The sequence below is a fragment of the Microcaecilia unicolor genome, chromosome 3 (genome assembly GCF_901765095.1).
Source record: "Microcaecilia unicolor chromosome 3, aMicUni1.1, whole genome shotgun sequence".
NCBI classification, from domain to species: domain Eukaryota; kingdom Metazoa; phylum Chordata; class Amphibia; order Gymnophiona; family Siphonopidae; genus Microcaecilia; species Microcaecilia unicolor.
The window spans coordinates 196,591,882-196,608,591 of NC_044033.1; the positions used below are offsets into that span (position 1 = coordinate 196,591,882).

The 16,710-nt window shown below is 46.3% G+C and overlaps 1 protein-coding gene across 4 annotated transcripts in view; it reads right to left on the minus strand.

The window, feature by feature from the left end:
* The window catches only part of RGL3 (ral guanine nucleotide dissociation stimulator like 3), a 44,225-nt gene extending 31,069 nt beyond the window's left edge, over nt 1-13,156 (minus strand). For 2 of the 4 annotated variants that reach the window (XM_030196963.1, XM_030196965.1), the window contains exon 1: nt 12,416-12,847. In XM_030196963.1, the coding sequence (XP_030052823.1) occupies nt 12,416-12,457 (42 nt within the window). In that variant the 5' untranslated portion in view covers nt 12,458-12,847. Of the gene's footprint in view, nt 1-9,565; nt 9,639-12,415; nt 12,848-13,060 lie in introns of those variants that run through there. The other 2 variants (XM_030196962.1, XM_030196964.1) reach the window with 2 other exon arrangements.
* Between the last annotated feature and the right edge of the window lie 3,554 nt (nt 13,157-16,710).

Below are 16,710 nucleotides of genomic sequence, written 5' to 3' on the forward strand. Positions count from 1 at the left end.
ATCAGGTGGGTTTCGTAGCCAAACGACAAGCTATGGACAACATTCGGAGAACGGTGGACCTTCTGTATGCGGCCCAGAAGAAGGCCCGGCCTGTGGTGCTGCTCGGATTAGACGCTGAAAAGGCATTTGACCGGGTCCATTGGGGGTATCTAGATAAGGTCTTACATAGAGTAGGGATCGGCCAGCATTATAGAACCTGGATTCAGGCGTTATATGCATCGCCGTAGGCCTGTGTGCATGTAAACGGAGGAAATTCTGGGGCTTTCCAATTGGGTAGGGGAACACAGCAGGGGTGCCCCTTGTCCCCGTTACTATTTGCTTTGGCGATGGAACCTATAGAAGAGGCAATTCAAGAAAACAAGGACATTACTGGAGTGAGGGTGGGAACGCAGGAATATAAAATAGCTTTATTTGCAGATGACATTCTCCTCACCCTAAGTAGAGGAGTGTGGTAGCCGTGTTAGTCTACTTTAACACCCAACAGAAAACACTTAACAAGGATCTGGGGTTCCTAGCCCATTATAAACCATAAAGCTGTATTTCTCTGTTGATCACCCCACCCCTCACCTATCCACACCCATCCTGTTAGAATATCAATGATATGCTTTGATATCCCCATGCATACCTCCTACCCACCCCCATCCTCCCACCCTGTCAGACTGTCATAGTAATGCTTGAATGTTTTCACTTATATACACTGTCTGCTAGCACAGTTGCTTATTTCCGATCTGACGAAGAAGGGCAACCTTCGAAAGCTAATCAAGAAATGTATTAAGTTATGTCCAATAAACAAGGTATCATCTTATGTTCTTTTCCGTGTTTTATTTTGTTTGATTTCTATCCTCACCCTAACAAACCCATTAGTTTCTCTCCCTAATTTGGTGAAGGTGATAGAAGAGTATACTAGGGTATCTGGATATAAACTAAATGCTAGTAAATCAATAGGTTTAGCGGTGGGAGTGTCACCGAGGCTAATGGTCACACTGTGGTCGTCCTTTGCTTTTAAGTGGGAGGACAAACAACTGAGTTACTTGGGTGTGCAGATTTCGAGCAACTTGTCTGAGTTGTTCGCCATTAATTATCTGGCACTAAAGCAGGAGATCCAGAAGGACCTAGATAGATGGATGTCGGTGGGGCTATCCTGGTTCGGGAGGATAGCCGCGATTAAAATGAACATACTGCCTAGATTCCTGTACCCATTCCAGGTTCTTCCCCTGAGGTTGTCCAGATCATTTCTATCGGGGTTGCAGGACATTTTGAACAGGTTCGTGTGGAATCGGAAGAGACCGCGGTTGCCCCATGCCCTGTTGTATAAGAGTAGACATGAGGGAGGGCTGGGGGTGCCCCTGTTCTGGTACTATAAGGCGGCGCAGGCGCGGGCGGCGGTAGACTGGTTTAGGAGGGAAGACCATAAATTGTGGGTAGACATTGAACAAACCTTGGTGGGTTCTCGGAAACTCGGACATCTAATGTGGCTGGCGAGTAAACATTGGGGAAGGGTGGAAAAGTTCCTGCCCACAGTCCAAACCACATTTTATTATTGGGACCTTATGTTCCCAGACTGAACACCTCCAGTGTCGGGGTTGGCATCGATAGTGGACAACCCCCTATTTGAGCCTGGTATGGGAAATAACACTTCTTGTAGATGGGCGGAATTGGGATTAGACATGGTGGGGCAGATGCATGTGGGAGGGGCCATTGTGCCTTTTGAAACCTTGGTAGACGATTTTGGGCTTCGGCCCGGGGATCGGTATGCCTACCTCCAAATGCAGCATTTTCTGAAAGGGCAGGCTTATCAGGGATGTCTGAGGCGGGATACTCACCCGATGGAGGAGGTGTGTAGATTCGAGAGGTACGTGAGGATTGATCTCCTCCCTATATGCTTATCAAGTGGTAGGCGTAAAACGATCCCTCATACATAGACAGAGGTGGGAGCAGGAGCTACAGTTTACTTTGCCGGAGGCCGGCTGGGTGGCGCTTGAGCAGAGGATTTTGAGGTCCTCCACAGCAGTGGCTATGCAGGAGAGTGCCATAAAGGTCTTTTATAGATGGTATTGGACACCGGTCAGACTAAACCACATGTTTGCTCAGGTATCACAGCGCTGCTGGAAGAACTGCGGGGCTGTGGGAACTGCGGGACATATTTGGTGGTCATGCCCCAAGGCCAAGGCATACTGGAAAGGAGTGCAGTCACGCCTTCAGGTATGGGTGGGCAAATCTGTACAGTGGCATCCCCTGATCTTTTTGTTAGGACAGAGACCAGCGGGACTTATGCTGGACCAGTGGTCACTACTAAGAAGTGCACTGAACGCAGCCTGAGTCAACTTAGCACAAAGCTGGAAATCCCCATTGGTTCCCCAATGGTGAGATGGATAACCAAGGTACGATATATATGCGAGATGGAGAGACTGACTGCTGAGAAAAGAAAAACCATGCCTAAATGGAAAAGGTCTGGGAACCCTTTTTAAAAAGATGTTCTGGATAAAAGAGATAACATCGGAGTGGAAGGGAAGACAAGGGGGGGAGGAGGGAGGGAGGGACTTGGGATAGGGAGTGGGCGGGGTTACTTTATTATAATAAAAAAAAAGTTTGAAGTATTATATGGTACTGTTTTAGCATGGTTATGGTGTAAAAGGGAGTGTTCGCTTGGCACTCCACCTTGGATTCAGCAAATATGTGGCATATTATATTGTTTTTGTAATCAGATGCATATGTAATGTTGTGATTATTCATGCTTAATAAAGACTTCTATAAATTAAAAAAAAAGTTAGAAAACAGAGAGTAGGGTTAAATGGTCAGTATTCTCAATGGAGAAGGGTAGTTAGTGGGGTTCCCCAGGGCTCTGTGCTGGGACCGCTGCTTTTTAACATATTTATAAATGACCTAGAGATGGGAGTAACTAGTGAGGTAATTAAATTTGCTGATGACACAAAGTTATTCAAAGTCATTAAATCGCAGGAGGATTGTGAAAAATTACAAGAGGACCTTACGAGACTGGGAGACTGGGCGTCTAAATGGCAGATGACATTTAATGTGAGCAAGCGCAAAGTGATGCATGTGAAAAAGGGGATGGGAAGACTTCCCTATGAGGAAAGGCTGAAATGGCTTGGAGAAAAGACAGCTGAGGGGAGATATGATAGAGGTCTATAAAATAATGAGTGGAGTGAAACGGGTAGATGTAAATCACTTGTTTACTCTTTCCAAAAATACTAGGACCAGGGGGTACCAGGGGCGTATCTGGACTCCGGCGGTAGGGGGGGCCAGAGCCAGAGGGAGGGGGCACATTTTAGCGCCCCCCCCCCCGCCGCCGCCGCCGCCGCCGAGCCCCCACCGCCACCAATGACTTAGTCTCTCCACCCCCCTCCCGCCGCCAACCCTCCCCCGCTGCCGTTCTTACTTTTGCTGGCGGGGGACCCCAACCCCCGCCAGCCGAGGTCTGCTTCCACCTGCCGCTGCCTTCAAACCTTCTTCTTCAGCCGGCGGGGGACCCCAAACCCCCGCCAGCCGCCCCGCGCTGTTTAAAATTCATCTTCGGCCTCCGTGGCCGTGCTGCTGGGATAGGCGGCGCTGTTGAAATCCACTTCGGAGTCTGACGTCGCAGCACGTACAACGTACAACGACGTCAGACTCCGAAGTGGATTTCAACAGCGCCGCCTATCCCAGCAGCACGGCCACGGAGGCCGAAGATGAATTTTAAACAGCGCGGGGCGGCTGGCGGGGGTTTGGGGTCCCCCGCCGGCTGAAGAAGAAGTTTTGAAGGCAGCGGCAGGTGGAAGCAGACCTCGGCTGGCGGGGGTTGGGGTCCCCCGCCAGCAAAAGTAAGAACGGGCACGGGGGAGGGTTGATGGCGGTAGGGGGGGCCAGGGCAAAATCTGCGGGGGCCCAGGCCCCTGAGGCCCCACGCAGATACGCCCCTGGGGGGTACGCAATGAAGCTACAAAGTAGTAAATTTAAAACAAATCAGAGAAAATATTTCTTCACTCAATGTGTAATTAAACTCTGGAATTCGTTGCCAGAGAATGTGGTAAAGCAGTTAGCTTAGTGGAGTTTAAAAAAGGTTTGGATAGCTTCCCAAAAGAAAAGTCCATAAGCCGATGGACTTGGGGGAAATCCACTGCTTATTTCTGGGATAAGCAGCATAAAATGTTTTGTACTTTTGGGGGATCTTGCCAGGTATTTGTGACCTGGATTGGCCACTGTTGGAAACAGGATGCTGGGCTTGATGGATCTTCAGTCTGTACCAATATGGCAACACTTATGAACCCCTGCGGATGATATCTTTATTGTACATTGGCACAGCGGGAGTTATCTCCAAGCTACACCTGCATAAAGAACTGTATTGAGAAGATAGAGGTGGACATTGGTGCATCTGTGAAAACTGAATCCCCCAAAACTAAAGTTCTTTGGTTTACTAATACCAGTGAAATGTTATCATCTAACGTCCCACTACACTCAGGAGAATTGATTCTGGTGCAGAAATCTTCCCAGGTTTGGGAGGGATTTTACCCCAAGGAAATAACATGCAGAAAAGTCTTTTTCAGGTCAATATTCAAAGCGCGTTAACCAGCCAGAATTGGCTCCTGGCTGGTTAAGTCGCTCGTTTGGGACTAAGCAGTTAGTACCATTGACTATGCCCGTTTAGCGTCTATGTCAAAATCGGGGGTTTTGGGGGGGACATTCCAGGGGCGGAGTCAACACGTGGCCAGCTAAGTGCCGAGGAACTGCCTAAACATCAGTCCTATTTTTATGTGGTTCCTCCGACCCAGTTATGTGCTGAACATCACACCGGCTCCACAAACCAAGAAATTCAATGCCAAGGCATGGACATAGCCCAGTGGCAGTCGGCAAAGTGCCGAGTATCAAACTAAGACTCAAGTTCCATCCGATCCCAATTTTCAACGTGATGTATTTGCTCTGCTAGAACAGTGGTTACTACTGCCAACTCCAGACTTCGCGCCTTCTGTCTCGCTGCACCCTACGCCTGGAATAAACTTCCTGAGCCCCTACGTCTTGCCCCATCCTTGGCCACCTTTAAATCTAGACTGAAAGCCCACCTCTTTAACATTGCTTTTGACTCGTAACCACTTGTAACCACTCGCCTCCACCTACCCTCCTCTCTTCTTTCCCGTTCACATTAATTGATTTGATTTCCTTACTTTATTTTTTTTTTTTTGTCTATTAGATTGTAAGCTCTTTAAGCAGGGACTGTCTTTCTTCTATGTTTGTGCAGCGCTGCATACGCCTTGTAGCGCTATAGAAATGCTAAATAGTAGTAGTAGTAGTACTGACTCATTTGGACTATCGTAATACATTGAATTCTGGAATTTCTAATAAATTACTGAAGACTGAAAAGATTCGATAAGGTCTCCCCACTATTGGTTGCCAATACAGGCTGATATTATTTTCAAGATAGCCCAACCATTTTTAAATACAATGTGGATAAGTCCCAGATCCTTTGCTCTCCACTGTAATGGACCTTGGGCTCACGACTTACATTTCGTTCACTAGGTCACTGCTCGTCAAAATCCCCATTCCAAGTGAATTTCAGAGGGCTTTTTTCCTTATCAGGCAGTGAAAATTTGGAACGGTCTACCTTTGTATATTAAGCATCAATCTTTCTATTGTTCTTTTTGAAAATATTTAAAATCATATCTTTATAGGAAATGTTTCATTCAGCGTATAGACTGAATCGTCCTGTAATTCTCAGTGTTTGTCTAGCTTTCTTTGTGTAACCTGCCTTGGACCTTTCAGGATAAGGCCACATATAAAAGCAGATTAGATTACAACTGTGGAATGAAAGAGGAAGGTGCCCTGCTGCATCTGGCTCTCTGTGATGCCAGGAACACCAGCTGCATTTTGCTTTCTTGTCCTTGTCAAAGGGACCCCTGCACAAGTCAATAAGCAGATCTCTCCCTGGGTCCTGCCTGTTCCTCTTCCCCGGGTCACCTGGCAGCTGCCTGTTTACTGTAGTCCATGTGTCTTGTTTCCCCTTCCCCTTGGCGCTCTCTGCTGCTCGGATGCCCTCCAAGTCACTCCTCCATGCTGTGGATACATCCCGCCCTCATCTTGGCAGTCTCTGTACCCAGATGGAAAAGCACTCACTGACCCAACCAGTTTAGCAGGACTGGAGAGAGCTGGTGGGAAGGAGGTGGAGGAGGGGGAGTTCAGTCTCTTGAAGTACTTGAAATGCACCTGGTACCTGTGGGGTAATCAGGAAGCCAAGCCCAGTCCCTTGCGCTGGGACTCCTCCCCCCCCCCCCCCACTCAGCCCTTCTCTTTAACCCTAGGGAGGTTGGTGTGAGAACAGGAAATAGAGACCCCCCCCTGAGACTTGTGGGTTCTAAACCTGGTTCTGTCAGCTCAGCAGAGTCACTTAAACTCCCTGTACCATACTGGGTCAGACCAGTGATCCATCATGTCCATTGACAGTCTGGACCACTTGGAAATCATGGGGAAATGCATTCCCATTCTCTTGCCCCTGGAAAAAAAAGAAGTGACCCCTCAACGGTCAACTTGCTTAATAATGGTTTACGGATCTGTCTTCAAGGATCTGTCTAAACCCTCTGAAACCCAATGATGTGAATCAGCCTGACCGCATCTTCCGGCAACCAATTCCACAGCCTCACTGCACAAAGTAAAAAACCCACTTTCTCCAATTTGTTTTAAATCTGCTACTTGTTAAGTATAATTTGAAAGGATAAATAACTATTTCTTACTTACCCGCTCCTCTCCACTCAGTATTTTATGGACATCTATCACATTCCTCCTCAGCCCTCTCTTCTCTAAGCTGAAGAGCCCTGACCTCTTTAACCTTTCCTCATAAGAAACTAGTCCCATCTCCTTATTCATTTTCGTTGTCCTTCTCTGTACCTTTTCCAGTTTCGCTATGTGTTTCTTGAGATGCAATGACCAGAATTGCAGACAGTGGAGTAAATTCAAGAAAAGTTGCCAATAGTTAAGCTCTAAATTTAGAGGATGGCAGCATTTTTAGCTCACAGTAGAAATCAGCTGGCGGTAAACGCTGAAATGCCCATTATTCTCTTGACATAGTAACATAGTAAATGATGGCAGATAAAGACCTGTACGGTCCATCCAGTCTGCCCAACAAGATAAACTCATTTTACATGGTATGTGATGCTTCATACCCGAGTTTGATTTGTCCTTGCCATTCTCAGGGCACAGACCGTAGAAGTCTGCCCAGCACTATTCTTGTACTAAAGGTTGTGTAGCTAACATCAAAACCCCTTAAAATTTACACTCCAGCCCATCCCTATCTATTCAGTCACAATCAGGGCATAGACCATAGAAGTCTTCCCAGCACTGGTTTTGCTTCCCAATTACTGGTGTCGCCACCCAATATCCACTAAGATTCCGTGGATCCATTCCTTCTACACAGGATTCCTTTGTGTTTATCCCATGCATGTTTGAATTCCATTACGTTTTCATCTCCCCCACCTCCTGCGGGAAAGGCGTCTTGCGTTTACCGCCAGCTGCTTTCTGCTGCAAGCTAAAAACACTACCATGGCTTTAGTAAAAATTCCTTTACAGCTGCTATACACAGTGTCTGGAAAAAAATGGGACCCCGACAGTTTTCCAAATAACCCAAAAACAAACGTACTCTTGTTACGAGGTGTTACTGCAAGATGCTGTAAAAACTGGACCATCCCTTTCTTCTAAATGACATCATTCAGGAAGTGACCAGTAAGATCTGTTTTAGGAAACTGGAGTTTAGTTAGTGCCTTCGAAGACTTCGTGAATGTGTCATGGTTGAAGGAACTTAAATTATGAAATCAGCTAAGAACCCCCCCCCCCCCCCCCCATTATTTTCAAAAGTCATACTAAATGTTTAAACACTCGCAAATATTTTAAAAACACGTATAGGGTCCCGTTGTTTCTGGACACCTTGTGGAACACTAGTGTCGAGCACAACCTCTTATGTGACATCTATGGCAGGTGTAGATGTGCTGAAATGCGGCAACTTGAGAGCATATAGCCACGACTCACCCGTACAGTCAGACACTGGAGAATCTATGAGTGCACTTTAAGAATACGATCATAACTCATGTGTAACTACAAATTAGAACCAATGAATGTTTGTTAACAGCAATTTGTAATCCGTTGGGTTGGTCGTGAGCCCTTGGGCCCTGGCCGAGGCCAGCAGGCGCCGACCCAGGCCAAGGGGAGACCGACCCACCACTGCACACCCCAGCTACACAATACCCCCTAAGCTACCCCTCCCCACAGTCCCTCAGGAAGAAGGGAAATAGGCATACAGGCGGGCCTCGCGGCCGAACCGGAACCCACGCACACAGAGCCACTCGTGCGAGCTTCATGGCTGAACTGGAACCCAATCACACACAGGGAGGGGTGAAAGAATCCAGAGGGCCCCAAGATTCCAGACACGTGCTGAACACCAGCAATAGGGCAGAGGGGGAAACAAAGGACCAGAGCGGGCCACGCCCACGCAGGGGACTAGCGCAGGACAGGGGAACTAAAACAGCAACCCCCCCCCCTCCACCAGGGTAGGAGCCCCAGGCAGAAGTCAGAGGAACCAGACACAAAAGGAAGGCAGAAAGCCTTTGCCTCAAATCCACTGTAGACAGAGGCACACGGAACACAAAGGGTTAAGCTTGTACAGCCAGCAGAGAGAGAGTGCCATAAATCAACAAACAATCAGAGAGAACGCTTCCTCTCCCCAGAGGGAGTGGGGCCCATCCAACAAACACACTGGCAGAGGCAGGAATACAATACACACAGTACACAAAGGGTTAAACTCACTGAGCCAGCAAGCCAGGACACTGGGAAGAGAAATCCTTAAAACAAACAAACAAAGGAGAAGGCTCTCACGCAGCCCAGAGCCCCGGAGGCTGAGCAATGCCCAGCCCCCACTAAACAAACGAGCAGCTGACCCTGATTACAGAGCTACACGCGCGCACGCACACACACACACACAGCAGCAGCTAACCCAGAGGGAAGGAAAAGAATACTCTAATACAACACAGATCCCTGTCAGAACCTAGAGCACGTTCTGAGAGAAACCTATCAGGCTTTCCTGTTACCACCAAGTAAGTAACGCAAAAGCAGAGAAACTCTTCAGCTGCAGGCTAAAGTACTATCCCCTGACGTCAGCACAACCCCTGGCAGCCAATCAGAAGAGATGTCCCCCCTCCCCCTCAGCCAAACCGGCAGAATCATAACACAATTATTGATAGCTACTACCACAGCTGCCAGACTCATCTTTGGAAAAACACGCTTTGAAAGCGCGAAACCCCCCCTAAGAAGCTTACATTGGCTTCCTATTAACGCTCGCATAACATTCAAAATATGCACAATAGTCCACAGAATCATCTACGGACTCGCACCAGACTACATGACGGAACTTATCGATCTACCATTAAGAAACATGACGAGAACAGCAAGAACATAGGCGCCCGGTATAAGAGGCTTGGGGAGGCTAAGCCTCCCCAGCCCAACCGATCCCCTGACCCCCTGCTCCCCCCGTTGCCGTCGTCAATCATCTGACATCAGCCCGATGGCCCTTGTTCCCGTCCTGCCCTCGCCCTACCTTAAAATAGTGTAATCCTCCTCAAGCAGGCGGCGCCGGCATTGCAAGCAGCGGCAGGCTCCGGCGTTCCCTCGCATGGCTCCTCCCTTGCGGAAACACATCAGAAGAGGGCGGAGCCATGTGAGGGAACGCTGGAGCCTGCTGCTGTGTCTCCAGCTTCGCTTTGTTCCTGTTTGTGTAGGTGAAATCGACGAGTTCGGTGTTTGGCTGTCTACGACTGGTGGTGTCATCAATCAAGGAAGGTTCTGTTCATTCAAGATGGCGACCAGCAGGCGGTTGATGAAGGTAACAGGGAAATAGGGTGAAAAAAAAATTAGAAAAATGAACTTGAAAAGAAGCTGAAATATGCTCAGAACCTCTTCAGAGAAAGCTTTAATAGGTCGAGCAGTCCGTTAAAGTTCTCATTGAGTTGGTGGCTGTGTAGACCGGTAGTAAATAAGTATTTTCTTCTTGGAGTCTATTATATATATATATATATATATATATATATATATATATATATATATATATAATATTAGTTTAACACCTTCGTGTGTTTATATTTTTATTTCAGTACAAATGGTGTTAATTTTTATTTTAAAATGTTATCAGACAATTATGGATTTAAGCTCCACCCTTGGCCCCACCCCTAACCCCGCCCTCTTTAGCCTCTCCAAACAGTTGGGCCACTGACCGCCTATGAGCAAGAACCTACCTAACCCTTCACTACCCCAATTGCAAAGGTATAAAATACAAATCTTCACATGCCACCAACCTCTCCTTTATAGGCACCCAACTTTGGAACTCACTACCCAAAGACCTGAAACTCACAAAAAACTACCTACAATTCAGAAAATACCTGAAAACACATCTTTTCAAGAAGTCTTTCCCCCCTGGATCTGCCTAATCCCACACCACCTTACATCACGAAAAGTTCAGAAATGGAAAACAATAATATTAACCTCTCTCACAATATGCTAATATATCAACCTAAGCATTTATTGTACGTCTGTTTTATGTACTAGACTTCTACAAATCTAAATTTTGTAACCACCTTTTTAGCAATATGTAAGCCACTTTGAACTGCCATACGGTGGGAAAATGTGGGATACAAATGTAAGAAATAAATTAATTCATTAAATGATTAAGACCCCCTTTTACTAAGGCATGCTCACATTTTTAGCGCGCACTAAAAATAGGCACGCGCTAAACATTAGAGAGGCTAATGCATTCCTATGGGCATCTCTAACGTTTAGACTGCACCCAATTTTAGTGCGCGTTAAAAACGTGAGCGTGCCTTAATAAAAGACCCCCTAAGTTACACACATGAGCAATTGGGCACATTATCTATAGAATTAGTGGGAATACGTAGGGTGCAGTCTCAAAATGGAGCGATACAGAGGCATTACAATATTCTTAAGAACAGAAGAATAGCAGGACTGGGTCAGATCAATGGTCCATCTATCTAGTCCAGTATCCTGTTTCCAACAGTGGCCAATCCAGGTCACAAGTATCTGGTAGAAACCCAAAAAGTAGCAACGTTCCATGCTACCAGTCCCAGGGCAAGCAGTGGCTTCCTCCATGTTCATCTCAATAACAGACTATGGACTTTTCCTCCAGGAACTTGACCAAACCTTTTTTAAACCCAGATATGCTAACTGCTGTTACCATCTCCTCCGGCAAAGAGTTCCAGAGCTTAACTGTTTGTTGAGTAAAAAAATATTTCCTCCTATTTGTTTTAAAAGTATTTCCATGTAACTTCCTCGAGTGTCCCTTTCTCTTTTTTTCCAAGCTGAAGAGCCTTAACCTCTTTAGCCTTTCCTCATATGAGAGAAGTTCCATCCCCTTTACCATTTTGGTGGCTCAGAATTGAATGCAATACTCAAGGGGAGGTCACACTATGGAGTGATAGAGAGGCATTATAATATTCTTCGTCCTATTTACCATCCCTTTCCTAATAATTCCTAGCATCCTGTTTGCTTTTTTGACCACCACCACACACAGGACAGATTTCAGCATATTGTCTGCAATGACACCTAGATCTTTTTCTTGAGTGCCGACTCCTAAGGCATTCTATTTGCTTTTTTTCACCACTGCCACACACCAAACCAAAGATTTCAGTGTATTGTCCCATTCACCCACAAATCCTTTCCCTGGATGGCAAGTCCTAATGTGGAACCCAGAAGCTCATTTTAACAATTTTGAGGAGCCTGCCAGAGAATTTTCAAAAGAAATTTCCTGCACAGTTTCCAATTGAAGAATTATAGGGTGGGCAGTGCTGCAAAATGAAATCACTGCATGTTCCCCTGTGAGGACTAGGTAGATATTCAAATGCTGTTCCTCATACTTCAGAGGGGGATTTACCTGGGTGAAAGAGCATCTGCAAATTGGTCACCTTTTTCAGATCATTTATAAATAAATTAAAAGCACTGGTCCTAGTACAGATCCTTTGGAAACTGACCATTTAATGTGCTTCTATTTCCTGCTTTCTAACCAGTTCTCAGTCCAGTATAGGGCACTGACTCCTACCCAGGACTTTCTGATTTCCTGTCAAGTGCTTCTGAAAATCCAGATACACTATATCAACTGGCTCACCCATGTTTATTAACACACACAGACTGGCAAAGCAAGATTTCCCTCTGCTAAATCCATGTTGGCTCTGTCCCTTATGGCATTTGACTTGATCTCTGTTTTCTCGGATCACCCCAGAGCCTATGCGAAGAGCTGGCATTATATCGACTACCCTCCTCTGCTCAGTTCAGAGTTAAATGATAGCTCTAATCCCCAGTTCTGTCACTGATTCTGTGTGTCTGACCTTGGGCCAGAGTCACTCTGCCTCAGTTCATGTCATCATAAATGAATAATACATACCATACTTAGCTCCTTTCCCATGCCGGGGTCCGATGGTCTCATTGGGAGGTTGAGGCTCTAGTTCCCCTCAGCTGGGGTCTCTTCTCTTGTCACATAGTCCCTGGGGACAGAGAATGAACTCCTGCACTCTCTGGCACAGAGAGGCTGGGGGGGGGGGAGGGTTTCAGGTACAGGTGTGTTTCTGGCAAAGAGATCCTGGGGATGTCAGACAGAGTGGCAATGGAGGGGTCTCGGGTGCTCTTTAGGGAAAAGGGCTGGCAGAGGTGCTAGGATGAAGGGGAGGGGTCTCGGGTGCTCTAGAGGACAAACATTTAGCAGAGAGATCCCGAGGTGAGAGGGAAATCAGGGAGCTGCAGAACAAAGGTGCTTGACGTAGGGGGGGTAGTATCTGGAAATGGTGCTGGGGTGGGGGAATTGGGGGGCTCTGGTAGAGAGGAGCTGGGGTGGGGGGGAAGCAGGGAGCTCTAGTAGAGAAGTGCTTAAGGCAGGGAGTGGTATCTGGAAAAGGTGCTGAGGTGTGGGGGACATCTGGGGGGGGGGGAGGGAGCTCTGACAAAGAAGTGCTTGGGGTGAGGGGGATATCTGATAAATATGCAAGGGAAGGCATGGAACTCAAGGAGCTGTGGGGGGTGCCAGAGGTGTTACCTGAAGGAAGGACCCCCTCCCCTCTCTCCGGCTGCCTTCTCCTCCGTCCTTGTCTCCCAAAGGCACCAGAACGATCCTTGTTGTGGAAACTCAGGGACGATGTTATCACAAAAATAAAAAGTTCCAATGGGCGGGGAGAGGAGGGGGCAGGGGAAGGTCATTCACGGATCTGTATTTCACATGGGAAAAGCAGTCTGTGAGCTGGAGAGGAGGAGGGGCAGGGCAGCAAAGCTGAGGAAAGCAGTCTGAGGCTGCATCCCAGGGGTGGCTGCGCTGTCTGCCATCTCCAACGACTCAGAGAACTCCTGCAGAAGGGGCCTCACTTGGCAAAGCTCTAGCTGGCTCCATGTTCCACTCCCAGACACATCTGCTCCTGCTTTTAGCTCCTGCTGAATGCCCTAAGCTAGAGTAGCTGAACCCAGTCCTCAGGGCACACCCTGCCGGGCAGGTTTTCAGGATATCCACAATGAATATGCATGAGACAGATTACACTGGAGACACCTGTTTGCCTGCTCGATTTGGAAGGGGGTTAAGGGGAAAGAAAGGCAACAGTCAAGGGGAGAGAGAAAGGACTGATTTAGTATCCATACCTGCAGTGTTTTGAGCAGGAGGATGTTGGGAGGGAGGCACTGGAGAACTACTATGCAAATCTCTCTCATGCATATTTACTTACCTAGAACACTGTTCTAAGGGACAGAAACTATGTCCCAGCAGGGGCCTGTGCAAAATCAGAACTGGTTGGATCCATTTCTTGCTAAAAGACAGGGTATCCCCCTCCCCAACAGACCCCAGTTCACCAAGAGCAGGCTGATCCATATTGAGATTTCCCCTTTTACCCATCCCCATGGCAGCATTTAGGTAAGGTTAGCAGAAGGTCCAGGCATCAGAGATCCAGAGCACACTGAGTCAACGGCATGAGGTAAATGGGATCATCCGTCCTTCACCTCCTCTTCCATAGGGTTCAGGCATTAAAGTTCCAGAGCAGACTGAGGCAATGGGATGTGGTAAATGGGATCATCCTTCACCTCCTCTTCCACTGGGTCCAAAGCATTGAGATTCAGAGCAGAGTGAACCAGTGGGATCACGTAAATGGGATCACCCATTCTTCACCTCCTGTTCCACCGGGTCTGGACATCAAGATCCAGAGTGGACTGAGCCAGTAGGATCAGGTAAATGGGATCCTTCCATCCTTCACCTCCTCTGGCCCTGCAGGAAGAATCTTTTATTTGTAATACAGTCCCTCCTCTGAAACCAAAACTTTTCAAAGTTGTTAAAACGCATGCAAATTGTGAAAAATTGCAGGAAGACTGGGCATCCAAATGGCAGATGAGATTTAATGTGGACGAATGCAAAGTGATGCACATTGGGAAGAATAATCCAAATCATCCACCTGAGGAGTCTGCACCCAAGAAAAAGATCTAGCTGTCATCGTAAACAAATCTTCTGCCCAGTGTGCAGCGGCAGCCAAAAAAGCAAACAGGATGCTAGTAATTATTAGTCAAAGGATGGTAAATAAGACCAAGAATGTTATAATGCCTCTGTATCACCCCATGGTTCAACCTCACCTTGAGTACTGCGTTCAGTTCTGGTCACAGTATCTCAGAAAAGATATAGCGGAATTAAAAAAGGTTCAATGAAGAGCAACCTAAATGATAAAGGGGACGGAACATCTCTCGTATGAGGAAAGGCTAAAGAGGTTAGGGCTCTTCAGCTTGGAAAAGAGACGGATGAGGGGAGATATGATTGAGGTCCACAAAACCCTGAGTGGTGCAGAATGAGTAGAAATGAAATTGATTTTTCACTCTTTCAAAAAGTACAAAGACCAGGGGACACTTAATGAAATTACATGGAAATATTTTTTTTTGTTTACATATTTACCTAAGATTCCTGAGAGAGGCACGTCATCTTCAATAAAAGTTTATCGTTTATATTGAGTGTCCTTGGTCTGTTTTGAAGAGCCAGATCCTATTCCCACTCTTCGTCCTGCTGTGTGATTCCCCGTGGGACTTTGGTGTTCTTTCCATGTTTTTGATTTTCTTGTAGTCAAAAACAGCGAAGATGACGTGAAAAAAAGGGGGAATAGGAAAAAGAGAAAAATGAACAGCAAAAACACACAACACTAAAAATGAAAAATAAAACAGAAGACGACACAAGAAAAAATGAAAAGAATGAAAAAAAATGCAATGTAGATTTATTGAGGTGATATGACTCGACACAGCTGTGTTTCGGCCCAACTGGCCTGCGTCAGGAGTCTGCTACACCAAGTCAATGTTATTTGATGATATCGGTCTTTAAAAGGTTTTCGATTGGACGTGCCTTCATAAACACTCTGCCTTTAAAAAGGCTGTGTGTAAAATTGAACACAAATCGTTGAAAGAAATCCTAATTCAAGCAACGCTGTCGTGCTGATATTTGAGCTAAATATCTTTATATTGCTTGAATTAGGATTTCTTTCAACGATTTGTGTTCAATTTTACACACAGCCTTTTTAAAGGCAGAGTGTTTATGAAGGCACGTCCAATCGAAAACCTTTTAAAGACCGATATCATCAAATAACATTGACTTGGTGTAGCAGACTCCTGACGCAGGCCAGTTGGGCCGAAACACAGCTGTGTCGAGTCATATCACCTCAATAAATCTACATTGCATTTTTTTTCATTCTTTTCATTTTTTCTTGTGTCGTCTTCTGTTTTATTTTTCATTTTTAGTGTTGTGTGTTTTTGCTGTTCATTTTTCTCTTTTTCCTATTCCCCCTTTTTTTCACGTCATCTTCGCTGTTTTTGACTACTATTGTTTTTTGCGAAGACAGGTTTCTTCTGTGTTGTTGATATTTGATTTTCTTGTAACACATGGAAATGGCATGGATAATCCTTACCCCCTCCAAAATAAATCCACCTCACTCTTCCTCTTCTACATTGTACAACTGCACACACAGCATCAATGATCCTTATCCCAAAATAATCCCCAACTTTTCCTTTCATATATTAAAGAGCAGTGCTGAAGAGCAAATAGCAGTGATGATCCTCATCCCCTCCTCCTCTCTGACTTTATACAGCAGCACTGAGGATCACACAGCATCAATGATCCTCCTCCCCTCTCTCGCATTACAAAAAAAACACTGAACACAGCATAGACATAGTAACATAGTAGATGACGGCAGAAAAAGACCTGCACGGTCCATCCAGTCTGCCCAACAAGATAAACTCATATGTGCTACTTTTTGTGTATACCTTACCTTGATTTATACCTGTCCTTTTCAGGGCACAGACCGTATAAGTCTGCCCAGCACTATCCCCGCCTCCCAACCACCAGCCCTGCCTCCCACCACCAGCTCTGGCACAGACCGTATAAGTCTGCCCAGCACTATCCCTGCCTCCCAACCACCAGTCCCACCTCTAGCTCTGGCACAGACCGTATAAGTCTGCCCAGCACTATCCCCGCCTCCCAACCACCAGTCCCACCTCCCACCACTAGCTCTGGCACAGACCTATTATATCTATTATTTCTTTTTATATTCTATTTTTAAAAAATTTTAACGTGGATGTTTTTAGTTTGACAGTAGTTGAGAGGTTCTTACTGCTATGTATGTCTGATATGTGTATGAGAGTATGTTGAGGATGTTGTGTTGTATTGCGTTGGTTATGCTTTTA